At 38.9% G+C, this 20,314-nt stretch overlaps 1 protein-coding gene and 1 pseudogene across 1 annotated transcript; one reads left to right on the forward strand and one right to left on the reverse strand.

The window, feature by feature from the left end:
- Positions 1–1,209: 1,209 nt before the first annotated feature.
- On the reverse strand, positions 1,210–3,387 carry LOC103405766 (ribonuclease S-6-like). Its single transcript, XM_029097942.2, has 2 exons — positions 3,044–3,387; positions 1,210–1,753 (listed from the first exon to the last, which is right to left on the reverse strand). Exons 1-2 carry the CDS (start codon positions 3,293–3,295, stop codon positions 1,319–1,321), a joined length of 687 nt encoding a protein of 228 aa, XP_028953775.1. The 5' UTR covers positions 3,296–3,387; the 3' UTR covers positions 1,210–1,318.
- Positions 3,388–12,847: 9,460 nt separating this feature from the next.
- Positions 12,848–19,634, forward strand: LOC139193481 (uncharacterized; annotated as a pseudogene).
- The last annotated feature ends 680 nt before the right edge of the window (positions 19,635–20,314 follow it).

A 20,314-nucleotide genomic window follows, 5' to 3' on the forward strand; every position in this document is an offset into this window, starting at 1 on the left:
CTTAACAATAGCAATACAGTCAGGTTTTAATTTCTTATTTTCTTGTAAGGGGCAGAGGATAAAATGTTTTTTATTTTTATTTATATTTTTTTTGACTGAATTACAACAATAAAAAAACCTATTAAAATAGTTTCTGTTATATTTAATTTGGCCGTTGACTTTCGACTGTCATCCTATAATCTATAAACCATGCCAAGGAAAAAAAAAAGAAAAAGGTTTTTTTAGCCAAAATAGTCTATGAGATTAGCATAACTTCTCACAATGGTTCTTGAGATTTGAAATCAATTTACTGAGATTATCTACCATCAATAATTTGGTTATTCCATGAAGAGTTATGTTAAATAAATATTAAAATGAAAAAACTACCTTTAATTTAATAAACAATAAGTCAAAATGATTTGACAAAAATTGAGAGTATTTTTGTTATTTCATTCTTATTTAATGAAGAATTTTCATAGAAGGACTAAAATAATTGATAGTGGACAAACTCAAGGACCAATTCTATTGATTTCAAATATCAGTGACCAAAATGAGGAGTTATGCAAATCTCAAAGTTCATTTTGGATAAAAAGTTAGGAAAAAAAAAACTAGTGGACAGAAACATACCTGTCATACTTAATAGCTTCAAAAGAAGCATCCCCAAATGAACATAACCCAGAAAATAAGGAAAATAGAGATTGAGATAAGGAAGAAGCTGGTGAGAGAGAAATTACCGGGTACAGAAGAGAAGATGTCCCTCAGGCTCTGGTTCAGGGAGGCTAGAGTCGGCATTCTTCTTTTCATAGTTTCGCTAAAACAAACAGGGGCAATTCTTCTTCTTCTTTTTTTTTTAATTTTTTTTTAATTTTTTTAATTTTTATTATTCTTCAAAAAAAAAAAAACAAACAGGGGCAATTCAGTCAGTTTCTAGTTTTATGGAAGATCATACGCTCAAATTTTACTTTATTCAAAAGGCTTTTTAACAAAATTAATCCACGTGGCACTAATCGAATAGGTTGGCCCATTTTTAGGGACCAAATTGAAGAACATTCTATTTCAGGGACCATGTCAATTGAAATGTCAAATTCAAAGACCAATTATGATAAAACTCTTTTTGTATTGGTACAAAAATTACCAGTCAAGTTTACTACTTTTATTCTACATTATAATATCCGTATATAGGCCAACGTGTAAGTTCATCTGAAAGGAAATTTCACATATTCACACTAGTTTTAATTAATTAAGAATTTATTCATTAGAAATACAATCACATAACTGCATTCCTCTCGTCCTATATATGGAAATCACCATTCGTATATGCAATACTCTAGCTGCGCTCTTAATACTGAATATTATTGGTGGGGCAGAAAAATGGTGATCCTTGTGGAAATGGGCGGGGGCAATCTATGAACTGCGTTAAGTTGTTATCGCTGCAAAGACCGACCTCAACCAATTCAGTTATCTGATTATTGTTCTTGCACTTGAGTTTTGGTTTCTTATAGTCGATACTTTGGCTTATGGCATTCACAATGTCGTCCCGTGTCCTGAATTTCTTCTCCGGTTTAATTTTCGCCTTTGAGAGGATTTCAGAGACATTTTGTTTCTTGGTTATGTACATTTCGATTACTGTGCTAAAGTAATGCATGTCGTCCGCTATTGTGGGGTACCCACAGGTGCCATGTTTACGCCACTGTTTACGCCAGAAGCGTGCATGAGCCTTTCGATTGAGTACGTTTGGCCAAATAATTTCCAGCTGGGCTGTAAGATTTGTTATCTGACAATACAATATTATAATAGAAAAAAAAAATTATGATTAAATTTTAAATTAATAGTAATATCTTTCACGAGTGCATGAAAATCTATGTCGAGCATGTGTATATATGAAAAGATAAACAATTTGACCATCTAATTATGAATAATAGGGAGATTTTGGACACAGTACTAATAATCAATGTTCTTTAATTGAAATCTTACTCATTTTCAGTTTTTGATCAAAGTTTCTGACATTAATATAATAATGTATTTTTATGTAGATTATTATAATTTTAAATGAAAAATTAAAATTTATGGTTGTTTATATCAATGAGATTTTAAATAAAATCCATTTATAGGATTAAAAAATTTAAAGTAAATTATGGCAAGTGCCTTCGCCCATGAGCGGTAGGTCTCGGGTTCGAGACTTGGGAGCAGCCTCTCCATAAATGGGGGTAAGGCTAGCCGACATTCACTTCTCCCAGACCCTGCGTAAAGCGGGAGCCTTGTGCACTGGGTACGACCTTTTTATGCCCTCCAATATGTTATATATATATATACATACATACATGCATGCATATATATATATATATATATAAGAAAACATGGGTACGTTCATTAAAACTAACAAAAAATTATTGTATCAAACATAGGTAGATTTTTGAAAGAAAAAAAAGAGGTATTAGGCTTACATTATTAAATTTCTTCCATTAAACTTGGTATCGATAGACTCTCAAATCAACGAAATAGAATGTACCCATATAAGTTTAAAAAATGGATTCGAAAAAAAAATTTGAATTGATTTAATATAAAAAATGGTTACGTTTTATATTAAAAATGGATAATTTAAAATATATGGTTTAGAAAAAAAAAATTGAATGTATTTTATATAAACAAGGGTTACATTTATATTTTAAAAAGGGTACATTTTACATAACAAAATGGTATATTTAAGAATGGGTAAATGTAGGATTATATGAATGGCTACATTTAAGATTAAAAAATTGAAAATCATTTTATAAAAAATTAATGGGTACAAACTTATTCTAATTTTTAGTTTTTGGAAATGTTTTGAATTGAAAATTAGTTAGGAGTTTAATAAGGATGTAAGTTTTGAATTGAAAATTAATGGGTACAAACTTATTCATTAATAAGGGTGTAAGTTTCAATTACTAATTTTTATTTAAAAATATTATGTAATTGACATTTGAATTTGCTAGGGACATCGATCAAAATCTGAAAACTAATAAGGTCTTAATTAATGAACATTATAACTAAGTACTGGATATTAATTTTGCCTGAATAATATTACCGTTTGAGGGTTCAAGATTGTAGTTTTGCATTTCTTGGGGTCACTTCCATTAACATTTGAAGGCCACAAACCATGAACCGTAAACAACTTGTCAGGAGGATCCTTACAAGGAGTAGGATTAGAGCTGCAGACAGCCGGCTGATATTGCTGCGTAAATTGAAAATAATCGAATTTCACCGCGGACGAAGACAATATTAATACAATTAATGAAAATACCATTGTAACCATATATATCATCCCTGTAATCCCCATTGAATAATGTTTGTTCAACAGCGAGGCAGATTAATTACTAATTTGATCCATTTGAAGTAGTAGTGGTGGTAGTGTGGATCAATTGGAGATCAATGAAGCTCTTATATTTAAAGTACTAGAGTACTAGTTGTAGGCATATGCGTACATGCATGCATAAATAAGGGGGTTGATCACGTGTATTTGATCACATGTTCTATAGATTTATAGCAATTTTTTATCCTTCCATATTTCTATTCAAACTGATCATGTGCAATGCCCTTTGTTGATCATATTGATCAAATGTATTTGATCATATGTTTTGTTTCCAAGTGGATGGGCTAAAGCAACTATTCGACCCCTAGTTGATCATATGTTTTGTTTCCAAGTGGATGGGCTAAAGCAACTGTTCGACCCCTAAGTTCCCTATGGGCCTTGCGGGTAGGCCAAGAATTTAATTGAACAAAAAAATTAGAGATTGGGAGCATGACACTACTAGACGGGATTTGAGCTATAGAGATTGTGCTTAATTGATTGCAAACCCAAAAAAATTGTGTCATTGAGTGGAGTCTCAACTTAGGTTCTTTCTTCGGCTTAATGATAAGTACTATACTTATGTTAGAGAAATAATTCACAATATGTAAATAGTGAATTAAAGTTTGACACTAGGAGTTCAAGCTTTGATTCAAAGAGAAAGAGAAATTGCTTGTGCTTTTTATTGAGATGACCATAACGATTCTAAGAGACATTGTACTGAAAAACAAGTAGCTATTAGAAGAAAAAGATTTAAAGAGGAATACTAGTGTTCGGGCAAGGATTTCCCTCACCCAACTCCCTGGGGAGGTGGCACTTCGTTGGTTGTCGGGCTTCCTCTTGCTGCTTGGTGTGTTGCAATGAGAGTTTGTAGTTAGCTTGAAAGGTGCCTTTTGTGGGGCCTTAGGTGTAGGCATTGAGGCTCACAATCAAAACTAACAAGGATCTTGGCGTGTCACTGTTATCTCAGTATAACACATGTTGAATAGATGTGATTTAAGTTGATTACTTACGCTCCAAGTTACTCAAACTTCTAGTTCATCAAGGGATTGTCACAGATGGGTTAAGTTTGCATTATGTTCTTTTTCTTGCCTTGTAAACAAGGACTTTTAGTTCATAACCTTATATGTTCAAAATGAAGGGAGTCCAGGGCTATTTTAACCATTTCCTCGATCCAAGTTTACTTTAATGAGAATAGGTTCATTAGCTTAACCAAATTCGAATGTAAATGGGACTTCTTAGGTAGAAAACAGTTGAAAATAACTTGAATACATGCTAGAAAGTATATTAAGTGACAAATCTACTAAATGAAAGTACAAACGAAGAGACTCGGGCAAGATTTCACCTTGTCGGGTAAGGTTGAACTTCTTGCAGCCACTTCCCTTTGGGTTCATAGAGGGTTGTATGCTAAAAGGGATGGAAAGTAAATAAATTTAACATAAGGGAATCAATACTACAACAGTAAATGATGATAGTAGAGCTTTTACATTGGACAAAAGATAAAATTTCTAGGGAAACTATAGCTAAAAGGACTGAATCTGGACAACTTTCAGCTTTCTGGGTACGAATTTGGCTTGAGAGTAAAGTTTGTATGTCTTTTGATTGATTGGTTGAGTGTCATTGTCTGTGGTGTCTCTTCCCCTTTTATAGAGAATTTGGCCTTACTGTCTTGGCTTTGTTCTTGGCCGATGACTTTCAGGGGCAGTGAGTCATCTCTTATTTACTTCTTTATGCCATTAAAAAGTGCTTTTTGGCTGGTGGTGAGTTGGTCTCTGTCAGCCATTACTTCAGTCATAGGCACATGGCCTAGGCTACGGCTGGGACAACTTCATTTTGTTTCAGGCTTGTTGACTGGGCTTCGGGCAAGTATTCTTTTTACTTTGTCATCCTTGGGCCTTTCTAACACAAAGCCTTACATTAAATATTAACCTAAACAGTGCCCCCTTTAATCATTGTTAAGTTTGATAACCGAAGCATTAATGATGATTAAACACTAACTACATGCTTGAACTCGGGACTTGCACCACTTAAACAGTAGTTTTCGAATAAATCTTTGCACTAACCTACAATCTCCAACGTTAACTAACTACCCATTATATAACTTTCATTTAAATTTCTCGGCCAACACCTCTAGCAATCCTTGTTCTCTGAGCTTCCAGAATTTCAAAAATTCTCTTGCCTTCAATTTTCTTCACTTTCATCCCAAAACTAACCATAGCACCTAAAACTCGCCCCTGCATGTGAGTCTGGTGAGTGGATTGTCACTATGCGTCGCCGACTTAACGACTTTCATCGCCCTCGGGCTGGCTTGAATTTGTCATTATTCTTCAAGGAAGGAGGTGTTCATTCTCTGGAACTAACTTGGACTGCCTGAGTCCCAATTACGGTGGAGAATAACATGCCTTCTGCCAATTAGTTCACCCCCAATCCTTATTCCATCGAGGCTGGCATCTCGACCTCTAAATGGTCTAATTCAGAAGAAGTTTCCCACTAATGAATAATGAGGCATGGTTGTAGTGGGTGGACAAGCTTGAGCCCATATGGAAGAAGAAGTGGATGGACAATGGCATCTATGAACTCATCATGTTCTTCAAGGTCACGGTTGTAGCTAAGCCCGAGCATTTGACCACTACTGCCATTTTATGGAATAATGGGACCAACACATTAGACTTTAGAATAGATCCCATGTCTCTCACTGCCCTCAACATGGCTCAAGTCTTTGGGCTAAGGCATTCGGGCAGGTATGTGGACATCACCCACGACTGATCTTCACCTTCTTGCCCAACTTCTGAAAGCTCGGGTACCTCTGAGTCCATTACTCGTCTAGAGTATAGCCCCTCCACATTTAAGAGCCATGATATGTCCTTCACGGGCTTCATCCCATTTGCAAAGAAAACCTTCAGCCCGGCTTTCTTCACTGCAGATAGGGCACAAGAGCATATGTATTTCCTCATATATTGGTTGAACAATCATGTGTTCCCAAACAAGTCGAAGGGAGTAAAATTGGAGTGGATTCCCTTGGTTGAGGCATTGCACTAATTCGATGACAGTGGCCATATGCTTTTCCTCCTCGCACACCTCTACCATCTCCTCTATGAGATGACCAAAGGCGAGCCCTTAAAGACCAACCTTAATGTGCCAACCTAGATGGTCCAGCTATGGCTCCAGTGGTACTTCCCTGAGTTTCAGGCGCCCAACCTGGGGTTCCTAAAGGGAGTGGCTCTAGCCTACATCTTGGCAGAGGCATCTCCTACTAACCATTCCACTCTCGCCAGCCTATACTTCTTTAGAGTCTGTCGAACTCGGGCAGACTTAGAGTGGGGTGCCTTTATGCTCAAGAGGTACCTCTGGTTCTCGGACCAAATCTTCCAAGATGCATTCGATGATAATGCCAGCAATCTCTACAATGAGAAGTTTATAAGTTGCATCTAGCAGAGAGATCTGACATGGGGAGTTCAGAACGACCGCACGGGCTTTGAACGCTGGCTAGAAGTTTACTACCCCAATTTTTATGGTAAGCAGCTGGGGTTTAGGTAGGCCATCCTAGTGCCTTTCTTATACTCTATGCCTCGTGGAACCTTCTATCGCTTCCGTTCTCTCGCTGATGTGACGTTTCAATAGCTCGGCACGATTTGAAGGTGATGAGCAGGATTGCCTGCAAACCCATGACCCTTAATTTTGAAGGCACTCATTCCTTTGCTACTTGGTAGGAGGCTAAGTGGTTGAAGAAGTATGAGGGAGACCTTATAAAAGCCCATGATTGTCTCTTTGGGCAGGTTTTCTTTAAATCTTACATGAAGAAAGTGGAACTTGAGAATTGGAAGGAGGCGATCAACCAGAAAAACTAGTTTCTTCTTATAGGTATACCCTATTACTTTTGTTTTCCTTCTCTTTGTGACGCTTCCTTAGTGTGTTGAATACTAACTTTTATTTTGGTCTTGCAACCCAAGGCAACACTGAGAAAGTGGATGTCGGGCCTAAAGAAGATGCTGCAGATGCTCTAGTTTTCCAAAAGGCTACTGCTGAGGTAGTAAGGCAAGAGACTGGGTCCAGCCAAGTTGAGACTGGGCCTGAAGTGGGCCTGAAGTGGATATATAGGCACCTCGATGGGCAAGGGACCATGGTAGAGTCTTCAGAGTCCGAGGTCGAGGAGTGTCTTTAGCCTCAACTTGCTCTACCTGGCCCGATGGTAACTCACACCAAGAAAATAACCAAAGCTCAGACTTCTCAGGCCTCCAAATCCTCATCTACCATTCCAATCGAAGTAGGTAGAAAGAAAGAACAAGTTGTCAGTAAGTGACTTAGCCTTAACCTTGTTTTTCTTAGTTTTAGTTTTTCAGTTTTATTAGGGCATGAACTAACATTGTTTTCTTTTCTTGAAACCAGGGCCTCCAGAAACTAAGAAACATGCCCCTACTCCTAAAAAGGGGTAGTCAGGCGCCAAAGTCCAGAAGGAGGACAAGGAGGTCCTTGACACGATCCTCAAGGAGTTGAAGGTATAGCTCTTACTTCCTTAAGTACTACGTTACTCCCGAGCCTTCTTTTCCTCCAGCCCGATCATTACGTTTTCCCCCTTTTCGGGCCAAACCCTCAGAGGTATACTTCTTTCTCACTTTTGGTTAAGTTTATGATTTTCCAAATTTCGAAGCTAACAAACCTCTTTGTTCTTTTCTAGGCAAGTACTGGGGGCACCTGTACCTCCATTCAGACAAAGCTCAGCTCCTACCTCTTTTACTCATCCTCTTCCAACCATGTTAGTGACTCATACTTTCCAGTTTAATCCAACAATTGGGAAGATATTGCACTACGTGGAGGATGATAGCACTTCATTGAGTATCTTTTTCCTTAAGCTGTTCTAAATTACCTTTTAAATTCTCCCTTAACTTGTACTTATACTTATTTTCCCTTCTTTCAGTCTTCTCCAGCGCATGAGGCTACCAAGCAACCACCAACAACTTTTGGGAAGCCAATAGTCTTTAAGATCCCTGTGTCTCAGAAGTAACTAGCCCGATGACTTTTCAAGCTGTTTCTCGGGCCAACCCTTTTGCCTTTCCCAAGGCAGCTGTAACAATAGAAGTTCCTTCTTCACAAGCTCAAGGTCCAGCTTAGGTATACAAGTATTCCTTCCTTTGTTCTTTCTTTGGCTTAAGTGGAAACTGAAATCATAACTTACTCCCTTCTTGGTGCAAAACAGGCTTCTGGTGAAGACTCGGGCAAGTTTCCTCGACGTGCAACATGCAAGGTGGTCCTTTCTTGGCCTCCCAAGGTTTCTTGGGCCACAGGGATTCCCATCCCTCGGCCAAAGAACTCTGATGCTGTTGCTACCTCCACTTCTGGGCCACTTCCTTCACTTCCAACTGAAGCTGCCTCCTCTGTTGCTGCCTTTGGGGGTATTGGAGTGATGCCCCCTCCCCTTGCCTTTATTCTAGCCATGGCCTCTTTGCCTGAATTCGTTTGAGAGTTCAGGCAAATCAAGACCAAGCTGAGGTCTCCAAAGCGCCTTTCTAAACCCCAACATCTCCAAGATTCACGCTGAGTCTTCAGGGAGTAGATGCAGTGAGATTTTGCTGCCTCTTTTAGCCTCAAGGCATTCCAAGAAGCAAAGAAAACACTTTTTGAGCTGTACTAAGCTCAGTAAATGTCAAAGGTTCAGTTCGAGTCTTTTCTCTCATTTTTTTAGAACATGAGAACTCTAAAGGATCAACACCTTTGGGCAGAAAGGCAATCAGACAAAGTCAAGGGCTACAAGGAAAAGCATTTCAGGACTTCTACTTCTCTGTAGCAATTAGTAGAGGAGGTTTCAGCTATGGAAAACAGTATCATGGTTGATTACCTCTGAGATCTAGAACCTGAGGAACAACTTTCTTCTTTGAAGATCGAGCACATGACTTTTTTGAGCAAACTTTATTAGAAAATTGAAGAAGTGAAGATAGTCAATCTGGCAGTGGAGGATGCAGAAACTCAGCTAACCAACAACAACATTGCCTTAGAAGAACCAAGACGAATCTTCAGAATCATACAAACCTATCACTCTAGGATAGCTGCTTTAGCTAAGGATGTAAAACTGTTTGGCTAGGGCTTTTGTAACCATCTTTTGATGAAATGAAATGAAATGAAATGATTTCCTTCTTCACTTTCTTACTTGTCTGTTTATACTTTAAGGCTTAATTGTGGTAAATGCATACACTAACTCCAACATTCCTTATAATGTTTAGACTTTTTCAATATAACAATCTCTAACATCCCATAGAGTTGGTGATACTTCTTAAAAAACTTAGCATTGATTGGATGTCTTTGCAAGTTTCCTTCTAAATCTGCCAAGTAATATCCTCCTCTATCTAACACTTATTTAATCATGAAAGGGCCTTCCTAAATGGGACTCCACTTCCCAAAACCTTTAACTTGGGCTCCCAAAGGTAGAACTGCCTTCAATACCAACTCTCATTCCTTGAAGGTTTTTAGCTTTACTCTCTTGTTATATGCTTGGGCAACAGCCTTCTTCCCCTCTTGAATTTTGTTCAAGGCTTCAATTCAGGCTACATCCAAATCTTCAATCCCTTGACACATGGCCTAAATGTATTCCTTAGTATGTATACCAAACTGATTTTGAAGCCTTACAGAACTTACATTGATTTCCATAGGGAGTACAACATCTTGCCCGAAGGTTAAGGCATAAGAGGTGGTTCTAGTTCCTGCTATTTTTGAGGTTCTGTAAGCCCATGTAGTGTCTCCCAACTTCTCATGCCACTTTTCTGGGCTATCTGGCCCCCATTCTCTTAATAATATTCACCAAAATCTTATTGCTAGCTCCTGCTTGACCATTTGATTAGAGATAATAAGGATTAGATTGGATCATTCTTATCTTGAACTTGTTTGCAAATTCCTCCACTTCTTTTGAGATGAAGGATGGCCCTTAGTCGGTAACAATTGCCTCGGGCACCCCATATCTATGTAAGATCTTGGTTCCAATGAATTTCTTCATAGCAGCTAAAGTGATAGTTTTCATAGCTAAAGCTTCCACCCATTTGGTGAAGTAGTTAGTTGCTACAGTTTTGAAGGTGTGCCCTTTGTTGGAGGCTGTGTAAATTGGCTCCATTGCCCATCATCTGAAAGGCCAAGGCTTCACACTGGATTCCAAGGTACTGAGGGTATTAATGCGAAAATTAACTTAACACACAAATTAAACCCTCTTGTTGTCAATTGTAGTAAATAATGTAAGTAGGGATCGTTCTAGGCTGGAGATTAGGAGGGATTGCTAAAACACCTGAAATTGACTTAAAAATGTAGAATTAAGTTAAAACACCTAACTAGACTCAAAAGATGCAATACAAACTAAAAAGACTCAAAACTAGTTTAAAAAACTCAAAACAGCTTAAAACAATGAATTAGACTCTAAACTGACTCTAGGGATGGGTTTGGACGAAATTAGGTTCTAACTTGACTCAAGACACTTAAAAACAGATTTTGACTAATAAAACACTTTAAAGTAAAGGGGGATTGGATTTTGACGAATTTGAAAACAAACCAAACAGATTGTAAGCTCAAACAGATTTTGGACGAATTTGGGTAAACTATGGATGATGGGCTAGCTAGAGGGTTCTTCTCCATACATGACACACTTGGACATAAACCAATTTTTAGTTGTTCTTTCGATGAATCATGAAACTCAACACCCCAGGTTAATTAAGTCCGCTTAAATTAACCTTCAAGTTCTCCTTAAGTTATTGAATTGGATGGCAAAGTGCATACAACAATTCAAGCATTCTTCAAAAGTCCTTTACGTGAACAACATAATAAAGAAACAATCAAAGATCATTAAGCATTATGAAAACTATAAGTATTGACGAGGCATTCGTTACTATGATGAGCATGAAACTCCTGCCAAGAATTCATTTAACACGATCGTTTATAAGCGACCTCCACTACTTGTGAATATAAGTTTGTAACTATTAGGTGAAACTCTCTTATATTCTAGCATTATATTCATGCATGCAACTAAGTGTGCACTCTTAATAAACATACACGAATAAGTTAACAATCAAGCAGCTAAACAAATTGAATTCATAACTTATGAAATCACAATTGAAGGTAATTAATTCATATTGCAAGTATGTTCATGGATTTGAATTTCCCCCTAGCTAAGGGGGGTTTAGTTACTCATAATTGCAACAAAATCAGAAAATAACAAAGTAGATATTGAAAGCAAGAACGAAGTACACCTAAAACGCTCCAAAGTTTCAAGCTTGCAACGCCAAGGACCTTCGTTTTCACCACCTTGTTGCAGCACAAGTATCTAAGGATGTGTATGGATTTATGGAAAGGTTATGAATGTATTTAGGTTGGATGGATGCCACGGCAAGGTTGAAGGGAATGTATGGATTTGTGTTTGATTTTTGGTTGGATGAGTGCCACGGCAAGGGAATGGATTTGTATGTGTTTGTGGGATTTGGGAATATATGGATGAATGTAAGGTGCTCACGGCTAGGGAATTGGAATTCTAGTTATGGTGAAGGGTGAATGTATTTATAGGCTAGGGAGAGGATGTAGTGGTAGGTGAATTGATAGGAGCATATTTATGCGACTTAGTATGTTTGTTTTCGTGCATTTATGTTCTTAGTTCTTAGTTATGTTAGTAGTTTAAGCCATTTTTGTGTGTTTGTAGGTTCTATGGGCCAAGGATGCAAGAAGATGCATTTTGGAGCACTTTGGAGCATTTTTGGGCTAAGATTGGATGGTGCAAACATGGAGACATGAGGATGGACGAATTTGATGTTTCAATGGGCTAGAAATCTACATGTGTGTGTGCAAAGTGTTGGCCTACAACTTCAAACATCATAGCTGCCATGTGATGGCAGAAAATGTGTTTATTGCTAGCTAAATGGATGAAGAACATGCATGTGCAAGTATAAACACCACATGGGCAGCAAGAAGGAAAGAAAACAGCAACACACACACCACATGGGCAGCAAGGAATCAGAAATTAAAGCATGGAAGAGTGGGAAGTGATGATGACAACACAAACACACACACACGGCAATGGAATGGAGTTGGCAGATTTCTACAACTTTGATCAGCTGACTTTGGGAGCAAATTGCGAACAGCTCAGAATGAATTAGAGAATGAGCCTTATATGTTTGGAAAGCTACAGATGTCTATTTTCTAGAACATTTCGCGGATTGTTAATATCATTTTTCTAGAAGAAGTTATAGGCATTTGAGTAAGGGAAGGTCTAGCTGACGACAACTTGCAGATTGGAATTGCAAGCAAACAAAAGAAAAGAAATAAAACAAGGGGAGTGAATGGACAGCAGAAAAGCAAGGAAATTGGACCACTATGAAGTGGATTTCTTGTTGGTCTCCCACTTATAGCTTTGGGTGGCTTTGGCATGATTATTTCTAGGTGGAAAGAGCACAAAGACAGCACACACACACAAGGCAAAAAAAAGCTGGCAGCATCTTCCTTCATTGCCGTAGGTTTTTTTTCCCTTGTCCATTACCTTGCAATTGCTTGACATTTCCAACCTCTATATAAGCACCATTCAGCCTTCAAGGATGACACACAGCCATTCATACACATTTCCATTAGTTCCAAGGCTTGCAAAGAAGGAGGAGTGCTTGGAGTTGTGCTAGCCATTCCATTGGAGTTGTTGGAGCATTCTAGGTGTCTTCTACTTTGTTTCTCTATGTTTAATATCAATTGTTTTTGTTTAATTGCAAGTATGAGGAACTAAACCCTTACTTAGCTAGGGTGAAGTTCGAAGCCATGAACATGTTTGAGATATGAATTGATTTCTTCCAATTGTGATTTAATAAGTTGTGAATGCAATTCAATTAACTACTTTCTTCAAAACTAATTCTTGTATGTTGATTAAGGATGCATACTTAGTTTTCATGCATGAATTTGATGCTAGGATATAAATGAGTTTCACCTAATCGTTACAAGTTTATATTCATTGGTAGTGAAGGTTGCTAGTCACAATCGCGTTAATTGAATTCTTGGCAAACGTATCATGCATTCATAGTTACGAATGCCTCGTTAACACTTATGATTTTCATAGAACGTAATGATCTTTAATTGTATCTCTATTATGCATTCATGTAGAGGACTTTTGGAGAATAATTTGGATTGTCGTATGCATTCATCCAATTCAATAAATCAAGGAAAATCTGAGAATTAATTAGTGCATCACGGTTAATCTGGGGTGTTGAGTTTCATAATCTATTGAAAAGCAATTGGAAATCAATTCATGTACAAGTGTGTCATGTGTGAAGAATGGATCTCTAGCTAATCCATCAACCATCTATTTAGTTTTACTTTTTGTTGTTATCTCAATCTCATCCAAACCAATACCTCCCATTTACTTTCTTGTATCGAAGTGTGTTTAAGTTTGTTTAGTTTGTGCCTTAAAGTGTTTTGAACTCTTTGAGTCTAGTTTAGTGTTTTAAAACCTACTTTTGTGTTTTTAAGTTTCTTCTTATATTCTTGAGTCTTATATTTGTTGATTAGCATCCCTAGTTAATCCCCGGTCTAGAACGATCCCTACTTGCATCATTACTACAATTGTCATCAATAGGGTTTAATTTGTGTGTCAAGTAATTCTCACATCAAATTTTGGCGCCGTTGCCGGGGATTAGCAAATTGCTAATCCCTTGTGTTTTTGCCGTGTGTTTTTAGTGTAATTTACCTAGTTTCTTATTTTGTTTTGTTTTCTTGGTTTAGGTACTAATGCATGACGCGGAGTTCTCAAACTGTGCATATCTTGGACTTTAACAACGATTTTGAACGTGATTTGAGAAGAAAGAGGAGGCATCCCGAACCTAGTGAACCTAGTTCAAGTTCAGAGGCCGAATCTGAGTTTGAAGAAGAGAAAGAAGAAGTTATGGCAGCGGACAATCGGACCATTAAAGAGCTTTCGGCCTCGGGGTTGACCAATGCCGCACCATTATGCATTCAATACCCCGCGGCTGCCCAAGGCAAGACCGATGAATTCGAGTTGAAGTCAAGCTTGTTGCACCACATTCCGAAATACCATGGGCTTTCCATGGAAGAGCCAAACAAGCATCTCAAGGAATTCGAGGTTGTTTGTTCGAGCATGACACCCATAAATGTCGACGGGAACATTCTGATGATGAAGGCTTTTCCATTCTCACTTTTGGAAAAGGCGAAGGATTGGCTTTACGAGTTAGCACCCGGAACGGTTACATCTTGGGATAGTATGAAAAGAGCTTTCTTGGAGAAGTTTTTCCCAACTTCAAGAGTCATTCTCTTGAGGAAACGGATTAGTGGCATCCAACAAAATCAAGGTGAATCGTTTCCTTCTTATTATGAACGTTTTAAATCACTTGTTGCTTCTTGTCCACAACATCAAATGAAGGAGGAGCTGCTCATTCAATACTTCTACGAAGGACTCCTTCCCATGGAACGCCAAATGCTTGATGCCTCGGCGGGAGGTGCGCTGGTGGATAAAACTCCGGGGGCTGCAAAAGTTCTAATTGCCAACCGAGCACATAATGCACAACAATACGAAGGTGTTGGACAAAGAGACCACCCACGGCCACAAGTGAATGAGGTAAGTTCTATGCCCGAAATTCAATCCCAATTAGCTAACCTTACTTCTATTGTTTCTCAGTTGGCCGAGGGAATGAAGATTCATGGACCAAGTGTGTGTGGCGTGTGCTCTATGCAAGGACATGCAAATGATCAATGCCCTCAATTGATTGAGAATGGGGGTTGGGAATCTGCCAATGCCGTGGGTTTTGGGAACCAAAATCAACCCCGCCATGATCCATACTCTAATACCTACAATCCGGGGTGGAGAGACCATCCAAATTTCAAATGGCGGGATCCTCAACAACCCCAACAACAAGGAGGATTTAGGCAGCAACCACCGGGCTTTTATACAAAGCCATTCGTCCCCAATCAAAACCAAGTGCAATCTGCCCCAACAACCTCAGGTATGTCTTTGGATAATGATCACATTGTTAAGTTACTTACTACTTTGACGCAGGAAGTACAAACTCAAAATAAGGAGAGACAAATCCAAGACAAACGGGTGGACAATTTGGAGAAGCAAATGGGTCAAATTGCAGAATTTATGGGGCAAATTAGAGAACAAGGCAGATTGCCTAGTTCAACCGTTATGAACCCGAAGGGAGGATTTGAAACCGCTAAGGCCATCATGTTAAAAAGTGGTAAACAGGTTGGAACGGACTCAAATACATCCAAATCAAGTCAAGACGAGGAGGACAAGTTGCTGCAAGAAAAAGCACAGGGAGAAAAGCCCAAGGCCAAGGATGACCAAACCTTGCCGAATTCATCTAGTCCTCCTAAACCATCCCAAACCACCAAGGTAAGTCCCAATTCAACTTTTTCTAGTTCTATTCCACTAAATGTGCCCTTTCCTGGCAGGTTTAGGCAATCAAAGAAGGAAGAAGCTGAGAAGGACATTCTAGAGACCTTTCGGAAAGTTCAAGTCAATATCCCGCTCCTTGATGCGATTAAGCAAGTCCCGAGGTATGCTAAGTTTTTAAAAGAACTTTGTACAACAAGGAGAAGGATTTCGAACAAAGAGGTGGTTCAAGTAAGTGAAAATGTCTCTGCCGTGTTACAAAGGAAATTACCCCCTAAATGCAAAGATCCGGGTAGTTTTACAATTCCGTGCGTTATTGGTAATACTAAGTTTGAACAATGCATGTTAGACTTAGGGGCTTCAATTAATGTTATGCCATACTCTATTTATGCATCTATGAACTTAGGTGAGCTTAAAAATGATGGTGTGATAATTCAATTAGCCGATCGTTCTAATGCATATCCAAAGGGTGTTTTGGAAGATGTTTTGGTGCAGGTTGGTGACTTGATTTTTCCAGCGGATTTCTACGTGCTTGACATGGAAGATTCACCCCATTCGACCCCATTGCCGATTCTATTAGGGAGGCCCTTCATGAAAACAGCCCGCACCAAGATAGATGTGTTTAAAGGAACTTTAACGATGAAATTTGATGGGGAAGTCATTGATTTCAATCTTTCTGAAAGTATTAAATTTCCTAAGGACGATCATTCTTGCTTTTCTATTGATATAATTGATGATTTGGTGCAGGATTTTCTCGATTGTTTGGAGAGGGATGCACTTGAAACAACAATTGCACAAGGAATTGGGCAAAAATCTGGTTTTGCCGTGCCTAGAAGTGTGGAGGAGGCCGAGATAGTGGCTGCCCTTGAGTCACTACCTCAATATCATGGTAAGCCTTCTAACCCAATTTCAATTTCAGTCTCCACTAATAAGTTGTTACCCTCAGTAACTCAGGCACCCGTACTTGAGCTTAAACCGTTGCCCGATCATTTAAAGTACGCCTTTCTGGGAGATAACGAGACATTGCCCGTCATTGTCTCCTCATCACTCACGGCCATAGAGGAGGAAAAGTTGATCCGAGTGTTGAAAGAGCACAAGACGGCCATTGGGTGGACTTTGGCCGATATTAGGGGAATTAGCCCGACTACGTGCATGCATCGCATACTTCTAGAGGAGGGGGCTAAACCAACTCGAGAGGCTCAGCGCCGTCTCAACCCTCCAATGATGGAAGTTGTGAAAAAGGAGATTATCAAACTTCTTGATTGTGGAGTAATTTATCCGATCTCTGATAGTCGTTGGGTATCACCGGTGCAATGTGTTCCAAAGAAGTCCGGAGTGACAGTGGTGAAAAATGCCGAGAATGAGCTTGTGCCAACCCGTATCCAAACAGGTTGGAGAGTGTGCATTGATTATAGGAAGCTCAACGCCACCACAAGGAAGGACCACTTCCCTTTGCCGTTCATTGATCAAATGCTTGAAAGGTTAGCCGGTCATTCTTTTTATTGTTTCCTTGATGGTTATTCTGGATATAATCAGATTGTCATAGCGCCGGATGACCAAGAAAAGACAACTTTCACATGCCCCTTTGGTACTTTTGCTTCTCGTCGCATGCCTTTTGGTTTATGCAATGCTCCGGCCACGTTTCAAAGGTGTATGGTAAGTATCTTTTCAGATTTTGTGGAAAAGATTATTGAGGTATTTATGGATGATTTCAGTGTGTTTGGTGATTGATTTGATGGTTGTTTGGAAAATCTCACAATAATTTTGAAACGATGTGTAGAAACTAACCTTGTGCTTAATTGGGAAAAATGTCACTTTATGGTTAGACAAGGCATAGTTCTAGGGCATATTGTTTCAGAAAGAGGAATTGAAGTGGATAAATCGAAAATAGATCTTATACGCTACTTACCCTCTCCTACTTCGGTTCGAGAGATTCGTTCGTTTCTTGGTCATGCAGGATTTTATAGGCGATTTATCAAGGACTTCTCCAAGATCTCAAACCCTCTTTGCCGTCTCCTCCAAAAAGATGTGGCGTTTGACTTCAACGAGGAGTGTGAGAAGGCGTTCAATCACCTAAAAGAAATGCTAACTTCGGCCCCTATCATAGTTCCACCAGATTGGAGCTTTCCTTTTGAGCTTATGTGTGATGCTTCCGATTATGCATTAGGGGCTGTTTTGGGGCAAAGGAAGGAAAAGAGGCCGCATGTTATCTATTATGCCTCTCGGACTTTAAATGATGCACAATTGAATTATTCTACCACTGAAAAAGAACTTCTTGCTGTTGTATTTGCTTTAGATAAATTCCGTTCTTATTTGCTTGGTACTAAAGTTATTATTTATACTGACCATGCAGCATTGAAGTATTTATTCACCAAGAAGGAAGCCAAACCACGACTCATTCGTTGGATGCTTCTTCTTCAAGAGTTCGATATCGAAATCCGGGATAAGAAGGGAAGTGAAAACGTGGTGGCTGACCACTTGAGCCGTATGGTGCATGAGGAGGATGTCGTGCCTATCATAGAGACATTCCCAGATGAGCAACTGATGTCCGTCAAGGTAAGTGAACCGTGGTATGCTGATTTGGTGAATTATTTGGTGTCTAAACATGTTCCTAGTGAATTACTTAAACACCAATGTGATAAATTGAAGAAAGAGGCACGGTTTTATGTGTGGGATGACCCGTATTTATGGAAATATTGCCCTGACCAAGTTATACGTAGGTGTGTACACGATTCTGAGTTTAATGCAATTCTAACCTTTTGTCACACTTATGCTTGTGGGGGACACTTTGGCACTCAAAGAACAGCACTTAAGGTGTTAGAATGTGGTTTCTATTGGCCTACCATCTTTAGGGATGCTAGAACATTTTGCATGTCTTGTGATAGATGCCAAAGAACGGGCAATATTGGTCCTAAACAACAAATGCCGCAAACCCCCATTTTTAGTGTTGAAATCTTTGATGTTTGGGGTATAGATTTCATGGGTCCTTTCCCTCCATCTTTTGGTTTCACTTATATCTTGCTAGCTGTTGATTATGTTTCCAAATGGGTGGAAGCCAAAGCCACCCGAACTAACGATTCAAAGGTTGTTGCAGATTTTGTGAAAACTAATATCTTTGCTAGGTTTGGCATGCCTAGAGTTCTCATTAGTGATGGAGGCTCTCACTTTTGTAATCGAACCATTGAAGCTTTGCTCAAGAAGTACAAAGTGACGCATAAGGTATCCACCCCTTATCATCCTCAAACCAATGGGCAAGCGGAAGTTTCAAATCGGGAGATCAAGCAAATTCTTGAGAAAACCGTGGGGCCTTCAAGGAGAGATTGGAGTTTGCGCTTGGACGATGCATTGTGGGCCTATCGTACGGCCTACAAAACCCCTCTAGGTATGTCACCTTTTCGTCTCATTTATGGTAAACCATGTCATTTGCCCGTTGAATTGGAACATAGGGCGCATTGGGCTGTGAAGACCTTCAACATGGACATAGATGCAGCCGGGGTGCATAGAAAGCTCCAACTAAATGAACTCGAGGAGATTAGGCATGACGCTTATGAGAACGCTCGAATTTACAAGGACAAGACCAAGGCGTATCATGACAAGATGCTTCGTACCAAAACATTCTCCAAGGGACAGAAAGTGCTCCTATTTGACTCTCGCCTTCGGTTATTCCCCGGTAAGTTACGTTCCAAGTGGATTGGGCCATTTATTGTTACTAATGTCTTTCCTCATGGTGCAGTCCAAGTCCAAAGCTTGAAAACAGGACATGAAATCAAGGTTAATGGGCATCGATTGAAGCCCTATTACGACCTGTTTGAGGAGCATATGGTGGAGGATCTATCCCTCCATGCCGTGGGCACCAAAGATCATTGATGAATGATAGACGTCCGGCTGCACGACGTTAAAGAAAGCGCTTCTTGGGAGGCAACCCATGGAAATAGAGAAGACCTAGGAATTTCCGACTCCAAAATCAGGTGTTTGCGTTCTTTAACCCTCCTCTCTGTTGCTTTTACTTTGCCATGTTTATCATGTTTCCTCGTTGTTTGTTTGTTTGCTTTTTTGTGAGTTTATGTTTGAAACATTGAGGACAATGTTAGATTTAAGTGTGGGGGGGGTAAACAAGTTGCTGTTGCATGATTTTCGTGGGATTTTATTCACCTATCACTTACAATGTTGTTTCTTGCTGTTTTAAGTGTTTTTAGTGTGTTTTTAAGCATGTTAGTATGTTTTGACATAAAAATCCGAAAATTTGACAAAAATAAAAAAAAATAAAAAAATAAAAAAAAATAAATAAAAAAAATTGTTTTGAAAAAGCCAAAAAGAGTTGTTTTTGTGTGTTTGTTTGTGTCTTAGGGTACCTTCGAACACAAATAATGAGGATTTGGTTTTTAATTGCATGACTGTTAAAGAAAGTTATAAACATGGATGGAAGTTTGATATGCTCTTGATTTATGCTTGGTTATAGTTATAGTTTACGAATTCACATGTAATCACAAAAAAAAAAAAAAAAAAAAAAAAAATCAGTTTTTGTAACATGCTTGAAGGAAGGAACTCAAACTAACACTACAACCTTGAGAGACTTGAGCCTAATACGTTCTTTGGAGAGTTATTAATCTGTGCATTTTTGTTTTCTAAAGTCGTTGCATGATCTCATCATTCTTTGCCTG

This window comes from Malus domestica, chromosome 17, assembly GCF_042453785.1.
Source record: "Malus domestica chromosome 17, GDT2T_hap1".
Taxonomy (NCBI): Eukaryota; Viridiplantae; Streptophyta; class Magnoliopsida; order Rosales; family Rosaceae; genus Malus; species Malus domestica.

Excerpts from the sequence above, each read along its gene's own strand:
- LOC103405766 (XM_029097942.2), bottom strand. The coding sequence starts at position 3,295 with ATGGGGATTACAGGGATGATATATATGGTTACAATGGTATTTTCATTA. Across the intron at positions 1,754-3,043 it reads CAATCTTGAACCCTCAAACG|ATAACAAATCTTACAGCCCA; the intron begins GTAATATTATTC and ends TTGTATTGTCAG.